The 21,341-nt window shown below is 41.4% G+C and overlaps 1 protein-coding gene across 1 annotated transcript in view; it reads right to left on the bottom strand.

Moving 5' to 3' along the window:
* Nucleotides 1-19,674, bottom strand: part of myo10 (myosin X) — an 82,182-nt gene extending 62,508 nt beyond the window's left edge. The window contains exon 1 of the mRNA XM_026374755.1: nucleotides 19,193-19,674. Within this exon, the coding sequence (XP_026230540.1) occupies nucleotides 19,193-19,213 (21 nt within the window). The 5' untranslated portion in view covers nucleotides 19,214-19,674. The remainder of the gene's footprint in view (nucleotides 1-19,192) is intronic.
* Nucleotides 19,675-21,341: the final 1,667 nt, after the last annotated feature.

The raw sequence follows: 21,341 nt of genomic DNA, 5'->3' as shown, positions 1-21,341 counted from the left end.
CGTGAACCAATCATCTCACAAAGTCTTTGTGAAGAACTAATCAATGTGAGTTGAACGCCAGGTTATTTAGATTTGAATGACTGGACACACTGAGTGATTGTGGGAACCAATTATGTTCCTGTATTGACTTTTGGAAACGTCTGGGAAAGTCACACACACACACACACACACACACACACATATACACAATCCAAAACAAACACACCGGAAAATCATACATGATTTAGCTAAAGTAGAAAAACACATGCACTCATAAAAACACACACGTACAGATGCACGAATTTCCACAGGCCTCACTCACACTATAAACACACATCTGCACACATGTCAATAAACTGTATAATCACACATGCACACAAATACATTCAAAACGAGTGACATAAACGTCTACAGCAGTTCAATAACTTACATATGCAAACTAAAAAATAATAAATCACACAAACCACAGTCATGCAAACATTCTGACTTTGTGTAAGTTAAGAAGTAAAACTCTTACCACACACACACAACTGCAGAAATGGCAATACAAACGGTTTCAAGACCACACACAAGTAACAGCATACACAAACTCACTAAAGAGTGTGTAATTGCAACCCAAAACACACATTCGCTAATGACAGTAGAGCGATACTGTAAACTGTCAGTACATGAATTAAACTAAAGCTGGGTTAGAACCTGCAGAAGGGGGCTCAAAGGCACCCCTGCCAGAGACATCTATGATATCAGTGTTGTTTTACAGATCTCTGTAGGAGCATAGTGAGCCTGAGGGGGCTGTTCACTCATTGATTCACAAAGCCGGGACCAGCAACAGCTGCTACTCATTCTGAATGAGACCAGGTTTAGCAGCTCTACGCCCACCCCCTCACTGATGTAGACACATGTAAAGGACGTCCAGCTACACTACGGGGGAAAACTGAGAAAGGCTCGAGTTTGTGCAAAAAATCCTTTGACATCGTGTGAGAGCCAAACACAGTTATCTGGATTCCAGTGGTGTCTGGTTTCCTACTTTTCTGTGATACATCTTTAACTAGTTACTGCAACATCAAAAACAACAGGGAAGTGTGGAGACTAATCGGCAGCATCTGGTGGCAACAGAAGAGTAAATGATGTGATCGACACGGTACAACCTCACAACTACACACACCTGCATCACTGCTCTCACACACACATCGACTTCTCCCTTTGAGCTTGAGAAAAGTTAATGAAACTAATCAGAACTTTCCAGATGGATTTTATAAAAAGGTCTACAGCAGCTGCCATGATTATAACACTCTAGATGTCACCACACTTGACAGTGTGACTGTGCTAAACTGGCATAAACAACACTGAACACACTGTTGGTCGTTTGTGCTTTTTATATCATGCTGATTGTGGACATGTGTAACCCAGTTTCCTCTGACTTGCTTTAATATTGGCCCATCAAACTCTTTTCCTCTCTTATCCATATTTATCTTCTGGAACCAAACTGCTCTTTAATCCACTTAAGACTGAAGTCTACATTCTCAGGCCGATTCCGAGTTAGGAAAGTGTTCTGAGGCTGACACACATTTGTTTTTGCTTTAAATGAAACTGAAAGTAAAAGTTCTTCAGCAGAGTCCACAACTCTGTGAGGTGCTCTGGGTAAAATAATTTTATATTGCAGTATAACTTTATATATTCTGGAAACGTTAAAAGAAAAAAAAAGAAAAAGATGGAACCCCTTCAGTAAACGACGTCCTATATGGTCACTCCATCTACAGCGACTATACATCATCTGTTATAATAAACGCTGCCTACACGTCAGCTCCCCTCATTGAATTTCCAGACCTTAATACCCCTAAATTAAATGTTATATACCTCTTAACCACTCAGCTCAGCGAGTAGTACCACATATTATTCTACCCTAAACAGAGAGCCTCTGGAGAAGCCTGGTTTTCATGATACACAACATGTAATTTTGTCAGAGGGTGAAGAAGGTTTTTCCAAACTCTAATCTGCATGAGATGAGGGTGGTGGGTGATGGTTTTTGTTGAAAATCCCTCACAGTGCTGCCTTCAAGCCAGCGTGTCTGAAAACAGCATATATCAAATAATAAAGTATTCACTTGTGTATGTCTGGAAAAGTTTGCTTATGTACTGCAGAGTCAAACCACATGTTCACATAAAAAAGCACCAACATACAGTTTAGTCCAACTTCAGTCCGTTAGACATCGCAAGTGTTTCATTGCTTTAGCAACAATAATACGAGATATGTGAAATATTTCTGAGACATCTAAGGCCGCTGGTGTTGTTTTCAAATATCAGAAAACCCAAATCATGTTAGATCCCACAAGGACAAAACAAAATCCAAATGAATGCAGTATGTTGGCTTGAAAAAAAGTCGGATTTAATTCACTAGAAGTCGTTACCCGTCCTGTCTGTGGCTCCTTGATGTGGTAGCAGAACAACAGAGCCCAATCACAGCCTAATAACACCCACTTCACTGGTAAGTGAAGCCAAATTCCAACTTTTCTGACGGAGAAGTGCATGTGAAACACGGCTGTTGGCTTGTGCGGGGTTAAATGAAACCATGTGTGTGGCAGGAGTTCTGCTGCCACATCCGGCCAACATGAGATCCCCTCTGAATATTCAAGCATTTTTTCATAATCCAGTACAAAGTAAATTAACCCTCCACCCACCCTTCATTAAATACACTTTGGATGATTTCTGAAGTCGGAAATGTTCTTTTTTCTTTCTAAAAATAGATTTTTTTTGTCAGTCATTGCTAAAATATTACACGTATGAACCTTTAAAGGACCTTGGTCAGCATGTCCTAGACTTTTTAGTGTTTATAAGGATGAACACAGTGATTCATTGCATTGTGGGAGAAAGGAAGTCATTGGTTGGTGGGTTGCGGTGGCCGCTATTGAGGGTGACTGATGAGGACAATGATGATGATGATGAAGAAAGGAGGGCTGTGGTTATCACAATAAAAAAACACCAACACAAAAACAATGCAAATACCGTCTGTGGAGGATCTGACAGTAATTGTTATCACATGAACATGTAGAGCAGCAGCCATAAAAAACGCACACGGCAAGGAGTTGCTGACTAAACAGAATTAAATATTGTTGTTGATATGCTCTTTAGTGGCTGCCATAATTCAACTACTGGATTTATTGTAAGTCCGACAGACTCTGGATGAATCGCTTTTAATGGAGTGTTTATAGAACTACTGCACGCACATCCGTGCTTACATCCAAACGAAGCGGAGCCTGATAAATGACTGACAATGCTTTGGCCACTGGAGCCCCCCCCCCGAGCATTCCTCCAGCATTCAAGCTTCAACTTGACCTTTTTATTGCTTTCTTGTCAAGTCGTGAGGGTTAATTTTGTGCATATTTAGCGTGTTTCTCTGTCTATTAAAGCTCCGAAAAATGCCATAAAATCTCAAATAGAAAATTACTGCTAAAGACATTTCAGATGTAGGGTAACTAGGTAGAGGCTACACACCCGGGGGACTTCTTAGACCAGATCCAAGAAGGGCGACTATTGAAAGTCATTTGTCTGAACTACATTTACTCAGCTGTCATGGGTCAACCGCAGAAAAAAAAAAGCACCCACTCTGGCAGGAAGTGTGAAATTACAAGAATAAATTAGAGTGAAACCTAATGTGTCTTTGAAAAGACTGAAAATATTTAGCTAATAGCTTCAGTTACTGAATTCACTCAGAACAGTTTCAGGGCTAATGGTCAATCCAAAAACCAAAACTGAGACCTGCACCGAGGTACAGACGTCGAAAAGGTAAGAGAGGATCCAAGTGAGCTGGAGTACATTTAAAAAAAAAAACAAAAACAACATACAAAACTCCAGAAGTACAGTTTTATGTTGATGTATTAATTACTTCAATGACTGCACTCATTCGGAGCTGGTTAATCCCTCAGTGTTTCCTATACAAACTCAGAAATGTATTAAAAAAGAAAACTATGAGCCTCAAAATGGGAATGAACAAAGAACCTTGTTTATGAAATTCATGCAGTACATTCAGCTCCTCCACTGACCACAGGATCAACTTTTAACAACCTCTCCTCCCTCTGCTTACTTTTTACTCCTGCGCTTTATTTTACCAACAGTGACTTTAACATTAGCTCAGAGGCTCTGTGGTTGGAATATATTTAGAGCCCAGACTCAACTGAGTCTAAGCGATGGTCTAAGCTGTGTGTGTGTGTGTGTGTGTGTGTGTGTGTGTGTGTGTGTGTGTGTGTGTGTGTGTGTGTGTGTGTGTGTGTGTGTGTGTGTGGAGTTCAGACAGGGACAGTTTCCTCAGAGGAAATCTTTTCTGCCAGGATTTAGCTGCTTTTAACACATATTGTATCATCTGGTTGCCAGGTCTGAATCAAATGTACTCATTTTCAAGCATCACTATTAAAATAACCTGATGTTAAACCAACATATGGTTCTAGAGCAGTTTAAAATTTCTCTTTACCGTTTTCTAACCCCTGCCCTGTTACAAGCTAATAGAAGATACTAGATACTTCCAAATAGACTATGTCTGTTTGATTTTGTTCATTGTTTTATGTTAAAGAGCTGTTGAATCTATTATCTTCACCACTGTTTGGTGTGGACTGACAACCACATTCAACACGGGTCACTCTGCACTCAACATGAACAAAACACAAGCTCACAAGCGAGTCAGCAACACAAAACACCTGGCGGGTTTGAATTATTAACGAGGCAATTGTTGGAATTGGAGAGGTCAGAGGTCATGTCACTCAGCACACTCTGGTGTCAGGGAGTGGGTGGGAGCAGAGGTGTTGACTGGAGGCTCCACAGGAAGCAGCTGGACATCGACTGATTATCCTCATGTTGTTGGTGATCAGGTTATCAGTAAACATCCAGCACAAAGGAACGTGAGCGTGGAGGTGCACAGAAAAGGTGCACAGCAAGTGATAAAGGTGCTACTGACTCAACAAGGTGGAGCTGAAATCTTTACCGAAACCCTTTAAGTCTCAAACAAATGGAAGAACAACTCTTTCCCACGCTAAATCCTTAAAACTTCAGAGACATCAAGTTTTGAGAGATGAGTCTCTCAGTAACCTCCTCAGCTGCTTTGTGGATAATTAAAAGGCATGTCGATGTGGATCTGGACAACAGCTGTAGGGTGGATCCATGTGATTTTGCAGCTGACTTGGGAGAGACTTAGAACCTCTTTTGGTTGGACGACAATCAAACCGCCAAGGGGAAAGCGCAAGCAGACAGTTTTAGGAGATGTGAGAGAACAAGAAAAGGTCCAGTACTGGATATGAGACAGAAAGAGTGTTGTCACAGCAGAGATAAGAGTCGGTAAACAAACAAGCAGCGACAAGATGCTAATCTATTTACATGTTATATATGCTCACAGTACAATGGGCCTGTTTTATTGTGTTGACACAGCACTACAGCAGACTGGTAGCTGGACAAACACAAGACTAGCCTGTCTGAAAAAACAATCTGCTGCTCACAAAACTGTTGAACTGTAAAAGACTAAATAGGAGTTGTACACGTGAGTCTAGACTCCGAATGAATACACCTGCATTAGAAGATCAGCACAAGCACAGGAACCTTTAGTCTGATCCCTGCAAAGTGCGACTGCTTTAATAACAGTTTTCTGTCAGTCCAGTGTCGTCATTATCACACTGCTCTGACACGGTTGGAGTTGAAATAAGTATGACAGTAAGTCACATTTGCCCACACTACTATCACGTACAACCACCTGTAAGTATCAGAATATTAGTCATTTGAAAACCTTCCAAAACATTTTATTTCCCAGGAGCAAAATTTCCCAAAGTTTCACAATTTTATACAATCATCCAATGCATGAGTGTGAATTTAGAAATGCGTCTTGCTCCACACCCACATACTTTAGTCTAATTTCCCAATCACCCATAAACCTGCTCATGGCCGTCTTTGCGTCTCGACATGTCTGAGGTTTTTCTGGATAGATCTGTAGATTAGCTAATGTAATCTGACTCAGCAAGGTGTGCGAGGAGTCACCATGTTGCCACCACTTCCAGGTTTGGTCACAACCACACGACACGGCAGATTTTACCCTCGTAATAACTGAAACTTGCTAATCCTTAGAGAGACTTGAATATAAACATGGTAGAAGTAGTTGTACTATTGTAATGCAACTACATAAAAGTATATATTTTGTTCTTAACCAAGCCATTCTAGGAATATAGATACTTTATATTATAATACACCTTTATCTTAAAGTAATTGTGACATTACTAAAATCTATATATTTTACTAAACACCAAGGGATGTGGAAACATTTCTTATCTTTCTTCATTAAAATGATGATGATAAAATACAATAAAATAGAAAAAATATTTGACAAGTAATGGAATTTCTGAATGTATCTTGTCTTTCATGGTTGAATTGGTACTTGAAATCACTTTCAGTTCAATTTGTTAATGTGTTATAATTGAGCTATACATACATACATACATAATGACACACTCCAGACTCCATATAATGACGGGCAGTGATATACATTCATGCTTCTGTAGCTTTGAATGTGTTTCACAGCACATCCTGAGCACTGCAGATGAGCGGGTTTGGTGACTGTGTCTCATTAACTATTCAACAGCTCTCATTTTATTGTTCTAGTAACTCGGTCACATAACTTAGTTCGCACTGTATGCCGACGACATGAATCATAATGAGGCCAGTGTTTATGACTCAGCCGTGCATTCTGCATTCAGTATTTGTTGATGACGTATTTGGTGACTGATGTGAAAATACTCCTTTTTTACTTTGGTGCTGTCATTTGAGCAAGAAATCTTCATATATGATTGAATCTAAATATGTGTGAATATGAAGCTGAGTAACATATCAACTAAGAAAGAGAGTTAACAAAGCAGTTTGTACAACGACCGGTACTTACAGTATGTTCATCTGAAAAAGGCAACAGACTGCAGCTCAGTCACCAAGAGCTAGAGACTTAAACTATACTGGGGAGGGTTCCAGTGTGTGTGAATAAATAGCATGTGAATAAATATATGAATATGGAGCAGACCAACACTGGCAACAGCACGCATGCTTACAAAACCAGACTGTGTAATTAGAGGCTGAAAATAATCAAACAAACAATGTGCAAAGAATCTATTCATGAATAAAACCAAATGTGGAAATGTCATTCAGGTCAAATGTGGAAATGCTGGGATGCATGGACTCGTCCTGAATATTTGACAGAGGCAGAAAGGTAAATAACAACAGGTGTTTGTGTTTAGCTTTGTGCTGAGCTTTGACAGTGCCGTCGCTGATGGAGCTGTTAACTTCCACTACTTACTGGTGGCCTACATTTGACTAAGCCAGCTGTAAAACACGGTCATGCACAATTTAATAGAGAAAATGAGGCACAAACACATCAGTTGTTACCATAGTTTTGGATTCTTACATTTAATGCAAAAATATGTGAAAAACTTTCTCCCGTGCTGCTCATCTTTCAAATCGAATTTGGCACTGAAGCTATGTGCCAATTCTGAATTTGTCTCCCTTCGAGGACACGGTGGTAAAAACAGGCCAACAACTGTCCTGTTAACAAAGCCAAATTGCAAAGTACTGTTGCCTGAAATGGAAGGACACTGTCAAATATTCTTCCCATCCTCCTGCATTCATGTCTTAGTATAGTTACTATAATTATGAGATCTGTGCTTAGTGCTCATGCCAGTGTCCCAGCACATGACTAGGAAACGCAGACTTCACTAATCACTAACTCTATGGCCGGCTTTGTCCGAGGACTCGCATCAGTCACAATCGTTTTAGGTGATTAAACTGAAACTTCCTGTTCCCTTCACGAACACACTACCAACATATTTGTAAAGACAAGAAGAACATGTATTAAAAATTAAAAAAAGATACCAAAAGAGAAATTAAACACAGAAAACTTGCACCAATCTCTGCCAAATGAGGCTCAAATCTGTTCTACTGAAATTCCAATCTGCTGAAAGCAGAGGATAAAATAATAAAGAGATTTGTTTTTACTGAACTGGTTCTTCAGTGCAGTCCAGTCACCTGCACACTGCAACCTCTTCATTCTCTTTGAATTGGCTCATTATTTGAAAATTAGTGCCAACACCTGGTTGCAAGCCCGGCTACAGACTGATTTCAAAGATGCTTTTGGCTTAATGTTTCAAGACAGCCACATGAAACAACACTGGGGTGGCAAAAAAAACCTGAGCTCCAAGACATTTTTATGCCCCCCAACTAGAATATAAACACTCTTATCCTGTGCATGCAAGAAAGATGAACATGTTCAAAAGAGATTTGAAGAAGCCCTTTGAAAACAAACAGCTTTGAAGTGAAGAAATTCTAACTTGCTTTTCCTGTCTGGATTCATGTCTTTGTCGACCACCTTCCTTTCCTGCCTTTCAAGGGAATGTTTTTATCCTGCTGGAACCTTTTTTTTTTAAATGTTTCACCTCATCAGATGACCCAGAACACAGCTGTGTCCAGGCTTAGAGATGGTGTTGAACCTTAACATGATCCGGGTAAAATAAAGCATAATGAAACACTACTTTGACCAGCAGAAAACCACCATCAATTTCATCTTCAGATAATCCCATTGAGCTCTTTAGGCGCAGCTCCAGAGCAAATGTGCATTTGCTTTTAAAATCACAAGAAGACAGTGCTAAAGTCTGGGACACATTTAACCAAATATCTTTTGTGGTTTAATGCTAATGTGTCCCAATGCACCTCAAGGACATAACAGGATAATATATCATCAATGCAGGATGTGGTGGTCAATTTGGTGAGTGTCTGCTGGACCAATCCCTCCATACTCCAACTCCTAGTATGATGGCTGGATGCAGGTCGAGAGTCCTGACTGGATGACGTATGTTAGCGAAAGTGACACAGCAGCAGCTAAATCTGAACACAAGCAGTCTGCTGAACAATTCAGACGTGTGCATGGTGATGTGTCTCAACTGTCCACCTCCAAAGGCAATCCAATCGCCCAATGGATATTTTAAAACACAGGATAAACAGGGTCTTTACAGCTATAGTAAAAATATATTCCCTTTTTTATTTGCTTATTGGAATAAGGAGGTGCTTTTAAGTTGTTTTTAGTTTATAGAACAAAGCAACTGTGAATCCCACAAACCCAGGCTGTAATCTCAGTTATGCTTGCTGGGCAGCTTCCTTGTTTTCTCCTCACAGAGTCAAACATGGAACATCCACAGAGAAATGCAGTAGGGTTTTGGCTTCCATTTTTAGTCAGGCTTTTCTGGGTGTGCGATGGGTTCGGTTTGCAGTGGCGAGAATTGATCACGTTTGCTTTTTTATTCACCTTTAGGAGGTGATACATTCCTACATCCTTACATAGGTTAATATTATAGTGTTTAGAGAATCTATCAAAACATACTACCTCAGATAGAATAACTCCCACGGAGCACCACAAGTACCAGAACCACCATTACCATGTGTATACCACTGGAAACACTGAATATCATGAGCATTTGTGGATTGTTTACTTCTGCCTGGGTTTACATGGATTATACAGGAAACCCAGCTCTTGATTAAATAAAGCCGTTATTATTTTTCTGTCTGCCTGCTTTTGCTCAAAGGCAGATCATTGCTGGACTGTGTGCATGATGTATTGTGGAGTCTTTATCTTTAATGGGTAGAAAAGTTGAACGCAGGGGTGATAAAGGAGATAAAGCAAGTTTCTAATCAAACGTACTGTGTGTGGCTCATTAGTCACCATCATGAAAAGTCACATGAGGGCAAGAATTCAGAATTCAAAGGAAGAAACTAAACTTTGCAGAGACTTTTTTGCAGCTCTGCACATCAGGATCAATGCTGACCTGATGCTAAACAAACTGGGCTTAGAGCAGTTTCCAGCACTACTTAAGCCAACGAAGGAAGGAAATGACCCAAGTTCCCCCACTAAAGCCCACCTGACCTACTTTCTTCTACTGTGTGTGTTTAAGACATTGTTTGTTTGGGTTTGTAAAAGCGAGTGTGGACAAAATAGTGCGTGCAAATACAATGATGTGCATTAAATGTGCCTTTGGTGCTTGCAGGATGTGAAGCATGCCAGTGTGAATGTGTGTGTGTGTGTGTGTGTGTGTGTGTGTGTGTGTGTGTGTGTGTGTGTGGGTGTGTGTGTTATGGGCTGGCAGCTGAGGCCAGAGCTGCCATGTGTTGCCCAGCTGTGGTCGCCTGGCGTTGGGTTTTCAGACTCGTAGAGGAGGGAACGGGCAGAATATAAATACTGTGTGTCGCTCTCCTCCATTCTTCTGGCATAAACAGCAGACTCCTTGTACAATAAGAGCAGTTTTACCACGGGAAACACTGTGTGGTTGCACAAATGAAAGCAGTAGTTCACAGTGACCTAAAAATTTCTGCAACAGTTTAAAGGGTAGTGTAAGGTAAAACATTAGTAGGATGGGCATCGTTTCAGTTCCAGTTCTGAAAATCACCCTTAAGGTTTTCCCATAACCTAAGGACCCTGTTTACATACGCATTTACTTTCATGTATAGTAGTTTCCATTGTTAGTGGAAGAATCTACCATCCCTGTATTTGATTCATAGGAATGTGAATCGTGTTATTCAGCATTGCTGTTAGTAATTCTCGCTGACAGCCCTCAGACTGCTTACTGCTGACTCTTTCAATACATTGAGTTAATTCAAAGTGAACATTTCCTAATGCAGCTGGATTACATTAAAAGCTTTCGAGTGAAAAACACAGGGTGGCTAATTATTGTGAAGCAGACACAGGAAAATCCCATCGGGCTATAACACTATGGGCCATTTTCTTAATCTTTCTGCTCAGAGCTGCCATGAAAAAGCCTAAAGATACAGCTTTTGGTTTAAAGAACTGCTTATAGGCTGAGATGCTACAAACATCAGCTGATTTTATCTCATTTAGTCCCCAGTAAACTACATTTTCACATATTGCCTTTAATTTCTAATTTACCTGGATCTCAAACTGATCTCAGCTTAGGAAACAAGCCTTGATCTTCAGGTATGAAATCCCTTTGAAGAAGCATGACCCACTAAACTGCAGACATTACCTTGTTTATACCGTCTCGGGCTGTTTGCTCAGTTTACTGTGAGAAAGGCCTGAACCCTCAGAGCTATCAACTTCCTCTAATAGCTTTATGGCTTTTTTGGAAAAGTGTCAAGTCACTGAGTGCACTCACAAAGACTCTAATAATTCTGGCGGCTTGGCCGGTGAAGAACTGGGTTAAGTGGTGAGGCAAGAGTGGAATTAGAGAAGAATTACTCAGCAGTGCATGTGTAAACAAACAGAAAGATTGTGTTTTATCACTGTAGACCCCAAAGTGTCTTTAAATTACCATATATCACACAGTGTAATGAGAAAATTGTCCTCTGGGATGCAAATAAGTGCAAAGGAAGAGGTCAATGTGCAAAAAAGTGCAAATTGGACAAAATTCCTACAGTTCTTGAAGTTGGCTCAGCAGCGCTGCATTTTCTCAAAACACATTAAGGAAAAACTTGACACTGAGTAGCTTGTTCTGTTTTTGATGCTGCAAAAAGCAGTTTGGGAATCACTTGAAAACCAGTCAAGTTAAAGGCATCCAGAGTACAAACCAGCACTCCGACAAAAACAAACTGCCTATTCATGGGCCAACACTTCTCACACCAGAACGAGAGGACAACAGGCCAGACACATGCGATTCACAAGATTTGTAGCTGAAAGAGTGCCGAAATGACCACATTCTATTTCTCTTCTTTATAATTTGCCTCGATTGTAAGGTTACGTAGAGGTTATTCAGGTTCTTTAGTTAAGTGTCAGAGATTGATGGCGTGCTCATCTGTAAATAAACACAAGGCTACAGTGAGTCTGTCTTTGCAAAGAGCTGTGGCTCATTTAATGCACACTTTGTTTAGAGGAAGTAAAAAGCAAAAAAAAACACAAACTCACAAACTAAAAAAGTTAGGACACGCAACCTTTTAAAAAGTAAAGATCAGTTTCAAAATAATAAAAAAAAACGCAGCATCTGATTGTGGAATTTATCCACATTACTCATCAGTGACTAGTAAAAAAAAGAAAAAGTGATCATGTGTCCAAACTAAAATATCTGTCAGGGTAAGATAACCCTGTTTGGGGAATTTTCAGCCTTACATGTGAACTGATGTAATGTTTCAACATCATTTTAAAACTAAAGTCATATTGATCATTCACATTGCAAAACCCATCAATGGATTTAAATAAGGGATCGGGAGTCAAACTCTTCTGTCTAAAGAGGAAACATGCTCTTCTGCCTTTTTGGCTCCATGTTGTGCACAAAAATCAATCAGCTACATTAAATCCGATCATTAAAGATCCAACTTTTCAGCTTTCCCTAATAGCAAGAGTAAAAAAAAAACTCTGATGTACCGCTAAGTACTTTGAGTCCTTAGAGGAGAAGACCTGCACTCTCACGAGGTAACAGGATGTCATGAGAAAGAGCCAATTAGTGGAAATGGATGTTTGATTTTTCAGGTTGCGTCTAGTCTAATCTCGTGTTGTTTTATTCTGTGTGTGTATGTGTTTGTGTGGAAGGGGGTTTCCAGGAAGGTGACGGAGTCTAGGATCAGATAACCCTCCTCCTGCTCTTTTCCCACGTCTGATCAGAAACAAAACTGTGAATCCAACATTTCCAAGACAATAACTAACGTCCTGCAACTGTTTAATTGTTCAGCATCGTCTGGCTTTATGTTATGGTCAATACAACCACACATTTGTTGTCTCAGACAACAATTATATGCAGTTACAGATGCCAGATGCCTAAAGACACTGATTTATACTAATATAAAGTTACAGTATTTCTGATGCACCCAGACAAATACAGCTGCTGAAGAATGACACCTTGTCGGAGGAGATAAATCAAAAAAAGGTTGGATCCAAAAACTTCATTCCTGGTTTTAATTGACCATTTCAACAGCAGGGAACCACAACGCAGCAGGACGCTGAGGGATTAGTGTCAGGAGATCCTCTCAGACTACCCTCCTTTTCCCTAGGATTTTTAAAAATATTTCCTCTGCAGTCACCGAACCAAGAAATGACCTCGAATGCAGCAGTAAAGCTTCCTGTCTTATGGCTGAGCTGTGCAGTATGTATGCATAAGGTTTACGTGGAGGGAAAGTATGAAGACATCAAGCACAGGAGGAGTGACAGTTTTTAAGATTATCCTAATGGAGTTTCTGCATTATTACACAGTGACATGGGGGGGGTCGTAAAAAGGGATCATAACTAAAAGGTCCCGTTTTTTTTACCACAATACTCACATTCATAAAGAAATGAAGGCTCACAGATCTGATACTGGCGGCTCACCCTTCTGTATACCCGGTTCTCTATGAACACACGTGGTGAGAGCTGGAGGGAGTGAGAGGTTAGGAAGTGCCGGGATCCAAGGAATGTTTAGAGCCATCCGGGAGGAAGTCGAGACTTCATAGGAAGCCAGGGGAGGAATGGAAGAGGAGGAGAGAATAGATGGAGAAGGAGATGAGGAAACGGTAGAGAAGAGACGAAGCTAGAAGATTAAACTATTAGAGAGGAAGAGACTGAATTACTGTCACTGATTAATCATCAGCTACAACTCTGCATCCAGAAAACTCTCGAGATAACAATTTATTCAAGATCTTCATATAATTTAAAACAAAAAGAAATAGGACAGAGTTTTTATTCAAGTTATTATTGTTTGGTAAATTATTGTTTCATCTTTACACCCCGGCTGTGAGTGAGCTTAACTAGGTTAAGGAGCTTTAACATTTTATGAAATTAAAATCCTGCAGTCCTAATCCTGTTTACAGTCAAAACATATGTGTGAAATCAGCCTCCACCTGATCTCTGCCTGAACCTCACAATGGCTGACCTCGTCAACCGTCACGGTCTCATTATCACATCAACACAGGCCTACATACACAAGGCTGCTATTGTGGTATCTACAGTAAATCATGGATTAACCTACAAACTGAGACAAGAAGCAGATGTGAAGGAACCTGGAGGACGGTGTTACGGAGGAGATAAGTCAAATATGTCTTGGTGATGTGGTGGCACAGACAGTGAGTGGCTGTTCATGCTGTGATGTCCAAAATGTTTAAGGTACAGTATCTCCGGAAGACATCAGAGAGACATCTACATGTGTGTATGTCTTTTCCTCTTATCTGCAGTGATGAGCTGCTCAGCAGGGTGGATGCTTCGCCACCAAAGTCTGCCACTTGCAGTCAAATGTCGCCCTTCTTGTCTCACCACCAGACAGCTTAGCTGCTCATTAAAATGATAAATTGAAATGAGAATTTTCAAACACACTCATCAGTGCAGTGAGTGGTGGAAATAAAAATAAATAGGTTTCCTGTCTGGACCTTGGTCTGTGACCACAAGCCTGAGACAGTGTTTGATTTCACACAGTTACAGTTGACCCTCTGCTCTACATACAGTCGGTTGACAGCAGTGGAACCAGTTTAAGATCGAATGCTGGCGTCTGGCTCACATCCAGTGAGTCTACTTCCCTGAGAAAGTGTTATTTCAGCAGTGGCGTCAAACCATGCCTAGACATCCAACGGACATCTGTGCGACTATTGTTTCAAATTTTATTTCGATGTTTCAAGGTAAATAAGCTGCAACACCGTCACAGGTCCTTTATTTGAAGGGACAAGTCAAGAAAAGTATAGAATAATAGAGCGTCTGAATAGTTTTGGCCAGATAACGTATCTGTAATCTTAGATTTGGTGAATCTCAGTTTCATTTTCACTGACTTTTAATCCATTATTTGACGCTCAAATGAGTCACATGTCACAGTAACCTGAAGGAGATCCTGACTAGACAAAACCTACAGTCTCAGCAAGAACGTACAGTTGTTCTACAAGGACAACGAGGAGCAGGAGCACAAAACGACAAATCTGCAAGTTGTTTAAATTCCTTTCGGTTCCTTCTGGCTGCTCCACAGGTTTCAGGTTTCAGCTTTAAACAAGCCGGGCAGAAAGACAAGGAGAACACAGCGGGGGGAAAAAAGGAAAGAGAAATGCTGTGTAACAGTAGAGAAACGAAAATCATCGTTAAAATGAAGCGGCGCAAACTGGGCAGGGCTTTGTTTATTGTGGGGAGCCCATTAACGTCTATGATTGCACTGTTACTTTTTATGGTTTTAATGAGAAATGCAGACGGCTGAAGCTTGAGGGAGGAGAAGGAACAGCCTCAACGTCTTAAAGAATAAAAGGTTTAAAAGTCTCAGGGCTGGTTTGGACCAGTGCATCGATTAACCAAAACCACGTTAATCAGATTTTCTTCTTATTTTAGTTCAACTCTAGCTGTCTATGTGATTTTACAACTATTGACAGTTCAAACCTCTGACACAGCTCATCATCAACAGCCGAAGCTACAACCTATGGGACTGAATAGACAAAATCTAATATGAAGAACACAGACGTGGTCTCATGCTGCATGCTTGGTGCACGCTCCACACAGACAGCACGGCGACACACACAAGATAAATTTGATTTCTCAACAGAACAACTAAGAAGAACTAAGATACTGGGACATGCAGCACTAAGCTTGTGAGAGGCATGACGGCATCTAGCCCTGCAGATAATATGGGTGTTTTATGAGTTTAGGAAAGTCCCATTTTAAATATGAAGCCTTTTAAACATCAATTATTCATCATACAAATGCACACATTTGTTACCATTAACCTCCTGGAGCTGATCCAACCTGCGCTTTAATGTTTCAGGTGAGTTTAATCTATGTCTGATGTGGTGAAGCATTAGGTGACGATGAACCCTGCTGCAGCTGAATCTTCTGTATTTGCCTTGACAAACACTGTGATCACAGTAAACACACCCACGATGCAGACCTGCTGGTCTGATTGGTGGACAGGTGAAGCCTACCTCGCACCACGCCCACTGGTTCAAATGAAAACAAACTCTGGAACCGTGTGACGGGCTCAACTGACTGATTCCACTGTGTAAACACACGAACACACACACACACCCCACCTTCAAACACTGCAGCTCCTGCTGCCTCAGAGAACAAACTCAACTGTTCACTGGACAGATCAAAACTGACCAATCAGTGATGCCCACCGACCAGGTTTATTCTCTCCTGTCTCGTCCTGCCTGCAGCAGCTGCTGGTCCGGCTCTCAGTGAAGGGTTTCACTGCCTCAAACTGCCACTTACAGACAGTTTTTTTCTTTATATCAGGACAATATACAAAACGACAGCATCTGTGTGGGGTTGTTGAGGTCCATTCTCTGTCAGTAATTCATATGAAAATGCTAATAACTATCCACACATCTGTCTGTTCACCTTAATACTTTGGTAACTCTCACTTTAAAGACACTTCTATCAAAACCTGCTCAGGAGAAAAAGTCACTGGACAGAAAAAATGTTTCAAGAAAAATACCCAAGTGAATCAAAGCCGCAGTCTGGATTTGTGATCGCTCTATTTTTAGACCCTGGACTGACTCTTGTCCAGACTGTTTTGGCTGCAGCTCAGTAATTAGAGACGAGAAGCCTCCTCCTGAAGGATATGTCATTGTCAACACATTCATGTCGGTGTCGTTCAGGACAATGTGCCTTGCTATAGCTCTGCAGTGCAACATTTAATTTTGGTGAGGATGATGTCCCTGCACTCGTAAAACACTTGAATAACTCGACAGATAAATTCAAAAAGGATCTAATTAGTTTGAAGCATCTGAGAAATGAGGACAAAGGTTTTTCGACTGATAGCGAGTTCCCTGCTTTAAAACACTGAACCACACAGTATTTATCTGTAGCTGTGTTTACTCTGGTTCAGTGTGTCAGCTAAACAGCCTCCTTGAACTGAAACTGAAGTTTTCCACAGTGTTTTTTAACCTGGAAACTGGGATTAAAGCTACAATATACAATTTAAGACTGCAGTATCATGACACTTGCAATTACCACACTCAAAAACTACAGTTGAATATCTCTGCACTGCTGCAGGACCTGAGAACAGGCGGTGTGGACGCCATCTGTACCTTAAGATACATATTTTCACTAAAAGATATTAAAAAACATCCCATACTGTAGCTTAAACTTTAAATCTTGACCTGGCTAGAAGTGGTTTCCTGACTAGAACATGTTTCACTGTGCACAGATAAGAAGGAGCAGTGGGAAGTGTTTTTTACACAGTAGATTTACTAAAGGACTAAACACGGCCTCTTGGAGGTTCTACACGATAAAGTGAAGGTTGAAGGTTCGATGCCCTTTGTCAGTACAGTGTCTGTGTTCGTGCTCCCTGCTCTAAACTGTCCTCAGTATAAATCTGAAACACTCCAGTTCCGACTCTGTTCACATTCCTCCCAGCTCAAGCTGTTGGCCTCCGTCTGCAGCGGCTGGAAGCTGGTTTACTTGCTTGTCAAATGCCCTTTCCCTTAAAGACTGGCCTCTTTGTTTCAGCTGTGATTAACTGGCAGATATAAAGGCAGGCAGGCCGATATTTGAGACTATTGTGCACGCCTGCCTGCTTCTGGCACTCAGAAATATTCCCTCTCTCTCTCTCACACAGGCGAAGCTCAGCAGCCAGATGTACTGTACACTCGTCATGAGTCCGGCACGACTCTGCTGCTGCTGGGAAAAAACTGCAAAACCTCAGTGTGTTTGTTTTACTTTGCTCACACAGGCACCTGGGAGCTCAGCGAGTCTCATGACCTTTGGCCTTTCATACCGCTGAAAACCTCAGTGTACTTTAAAAATCCTCGAGCACCAATGAGAGAGCAGGCGACGTATCAACCAGGAAGCCGGGTTTTTTTATAACTGTTCAGCTGTCTAACCGTTAAACCTCTCCTCCGCCTGAAGAGAAACCGGTTTTAAATCACTTTGAGGGCTGTGCTGTGTTTGTTTTGAGCCAGTCTGTCAGCAAAACGTCTCCTGTAGTTGTGAAACATATTTTTACCACAGTGGTGAAGCATCAGAAGTGAATCAGGTGCTGCTGTTACCTGGCTGATGTCATCAGAGGGAGGTGTGCACACTGATGTCGTAAATCAACCACAATGAATACTTATTAGCCATGAGTCACAGTTTGTAGAGGATTTACACAACCAGGGTGCTTCACATTACGGAGATGAACCACCTGATAGACTGTGCTGTGGTTCATTATCACGGTCATTACAGAGAATAAACCCACCTGAACCAAGATAAGTCCCCACCTGCTGATTTCCCTGTCGAGCTCACACACCTGTTAAACCAACACGAACGATTACGGACGAGATTCATCAAATCTATGCTGGAAATCTGTGTCGAGCTGGTTTTCAGGTGGATAAAAACATCCCGACACTAAGTTGATGAGTTTGGCTTCTCTTTCCTTTTGCTATCAATAAAAATGCTTTCACGATTAAGCAATTAATCGTTTGGGCCACGAAACCAGAAAACTGTGGCAAAGGTCAACAATAGAGCAACAACTACAGAACCCAGCGATGTGTTTTACATCTAGTTTAGTCAAACTAACATTTAGGTTATAACAATAAAAGACAAAGTTTAGAGAAGAGACAGACGAGCTGGAACTAAGAGATGTTGGACACCACCTGGAACATTAATTAAATAGTTGAATGTTTCAGCTCTTTACATGATGACAGATAATTACCTACATTATTTGCCTTTTATTGATTAAACAGTTCAAATTTATCTTGAAATATTTAAAGATATTTCTAAAAATGCTTTCTACCAAACATCAAGTGTCTCCTGGTCATAGAACCAGTCAGGAACAGCTTCAGCTGCTCGGCCAATCAAAGCCCAGCAGGGACCCAGGTTCAGATTTCTATTAATAGCTTCACTGCACGTTTTTTTCTTAAATTGTTGGAGGAAGGAGAGAGACCTGCGGAAATACCACAGATCCACTGGGACCCAGTCCAAGCCCCCGTCTGACCAACGCAGCCCCTCTGATATTCCTGTGTGTCCATCTGTAATGACTTTAATTTGCACCTTTGCTAATAAAAACCCTCTCATACTTCATTAGAACACCACAGTAATGTCCTGATGTTCACTTCATTGTGCTTAATCCTGTTTCTTAGCTTCTTAAAGTTACTTTCTGTGGATGTTTATCCTGACTTTAAAGCACCTTGTGTCCTTCAGCAGGCTGCAAAAGCTGCACCTCACCACAACTAGCTGAAGTTTGTGATGAGCTGCAGAGGAGTGAACAGGTAGATGTTCGGTTACACCTGAAGTTCAGTGTGTCCAACGTGTTGCATGAATGAAAGTGTGAAAGACTTGAGCTGTGGCTTCTTACCTCGGTGAAGAAATTATCCATCGCCCTCGTTATTTTAATCCCCGAGGATTTACTGTATGAAAACCGCGCGTCCAGTCAATCCCACTCATGTGTTGTTAGTTTGATTCCCCGCAAAGAAAAAATGAAGCAGATCCGAGAGTTTCAGTCCATGGTTGATTCTCCTGAAGGTCTGGAGGATGGAGGACAGTCAGTCGGTGAGTGAGTGACTCAGTGCCGGGCTACAGTGGTCAATTTACTCTTTGTTTCGTGGACTGCTCCAACTCAGTCACCAGGAGTCCCTCAGAGGAACAAACTTTCGGCTCCTCTCCTCCTGGAGCCCAAACCCGCCTCCGTGCGCCTCTGCTGCGTCTCCGTGCGTCAAACTGATCCACGGCTCCGTCTGGTTCGGTGCTTGGTTTGTTTGGTCAGCGGTGAAACGTGCAGCAGCAGCGAATCCACGAGAGTCCGGACCGGTCAAACTTTGGAGACGCTCACTCAGTCAGTCCCTCACACCGGTGGACAATGATCCCGAGGCTCCACCTCCCGACGCAGCGCCCTCCTCCTCTGTCGCGCTGTGTCTCTGACTCCTCCTGCTGTCAACTTGTGGAGCCGAAGCGCAGGTGATGTTTACAGGTAAAAAACGATTGGATGGAGGTGAAACTTTGACATGTAGAAGATGCTGTAGAGGTCGGAATTAAACATTTCACTGTCTGTTGTAGTGGAGTCAATTATTTTAAATACTGAACTAGTGAAACTACTTTCCAAGGTCAAGAGAAGTCAGCTACTAAATGACACCTGATAGGAGTGTTCTTCTTATTAGTTAAACACATTTTCATTAAAGATTTTATTTCAAACCTTATTATGAGGCCTGTGTTGCTCCTGCACAATCTCAGCTCCAACATTAACTTAAGATCCATTAAGTTTTGGAGATAACTTTAAATCTGACAAGTGGCCTTTGACTTTTTGGAGTTTTCCACAAATCCTGTGAGCAGCAGTCTGTAACAAGCCTGCTGAGCCTTCACGTCTAATCCAAACACAGGATTATGTGTGTGCATCTGCTTTTCCCCTTAACCTGCTCGACACACAGAAGGACCCCTGACCCCTCCTGGTTTGTGCCCAGGGGCCCTGCCAGCTCTGGGATTTAGCGCCCACTGCTGCGAAGTGACCGACAGGAGAGCAGCACACTTCACTGCTGCCCTCAAAACCTACAAAACATTTACCTTAAGTTTGAATGATTTGGTTTAGAAACACAACAGAACAAGTAGGTTAGAAGAGGTTAAGAAATATCACGTTTGGGTTCAAAGAAGCACTTTGTTACAGGTCAGAGGATCTTTGTTGGCAGGAAAAATAAGCACTCGAGGTCGCAGTTGAAAAAGGAAACAAGCATCACTTTTCTTTTACATCCAACTTAACCTTCTCATAGCACAAACGTTCTTCCCACCCACCTGACGCCCTCGCTCTCAACATAACTACCACAGCCACATATGCTGTTTTGGGTTATTTGCAGGTAAAGACTGATGCTGTCTAACGTGAACTGTAACTGTGGTTCATGATAAACTGTTTAGTCTGTTTCAGAGAAGCCTGTCCGCCCTCAGCAAATGAAAACCATCCAGCTACAAGTGATGCAGGACTCTTCATCGCTCCCACTCTGAGCTCCTGTTGGATTTCAGGTCTTTCTGCCTGCAGCAGGACTCTGTTTTATCAGGACTAGTATCTAACAACAGATGTCGAGTAGCTGAAAAAGGTGCAATAACATAAACACATCTGGTTCTATCAGCAAAGCTTTACTTTGTTCTGTATTGTGGTCACTCTGTGAGTTAATCAGCATATAAAACATATAAGATTCAGCTGCAACAGAGCATTGATTGATACTAGACAGAGGTGCAGGGCCTGAAGGTGCCGGGGGTCCAACCTGTGGATAAATTAGCTTTAAAAGCATTGGATGAAATTTTAAGTATGTTGGAATAAAACATGACACTTTTTATTATTAGACTGTTTCCATAGCTACAACATAAATGCTAAATCACACACAAAGTAACATCAGTTCGCGTCAGGATCATTTTTCACAGTGGCACTAACAACAAACCACTAACTTATAATTAATACCCAGTTATTTGTCTGTGATATGTTTTTGAGCCGTGAGCCGTCTCTACAGGTCGCCTGCCTGGAC

The sequence above is a fragment of the Anabas testudineus genome, chromosome 17 (assembly GCF_900324465.2).
Source record: "Anabas testudineus chromosome 17, fAnaTes1.2, whole genome shotgun sequence".
Lineage (NCBI taxonomy): Eukaryota > Metazoa > Chordata > Actinopteri > Anabantiformes > Anabantidae > Anabas > Anabas testudineus.
Note: the sequence above shows the minus strand (reverse complement) of the source record. Positions and strands in the feature narration are given on the sequence as shown.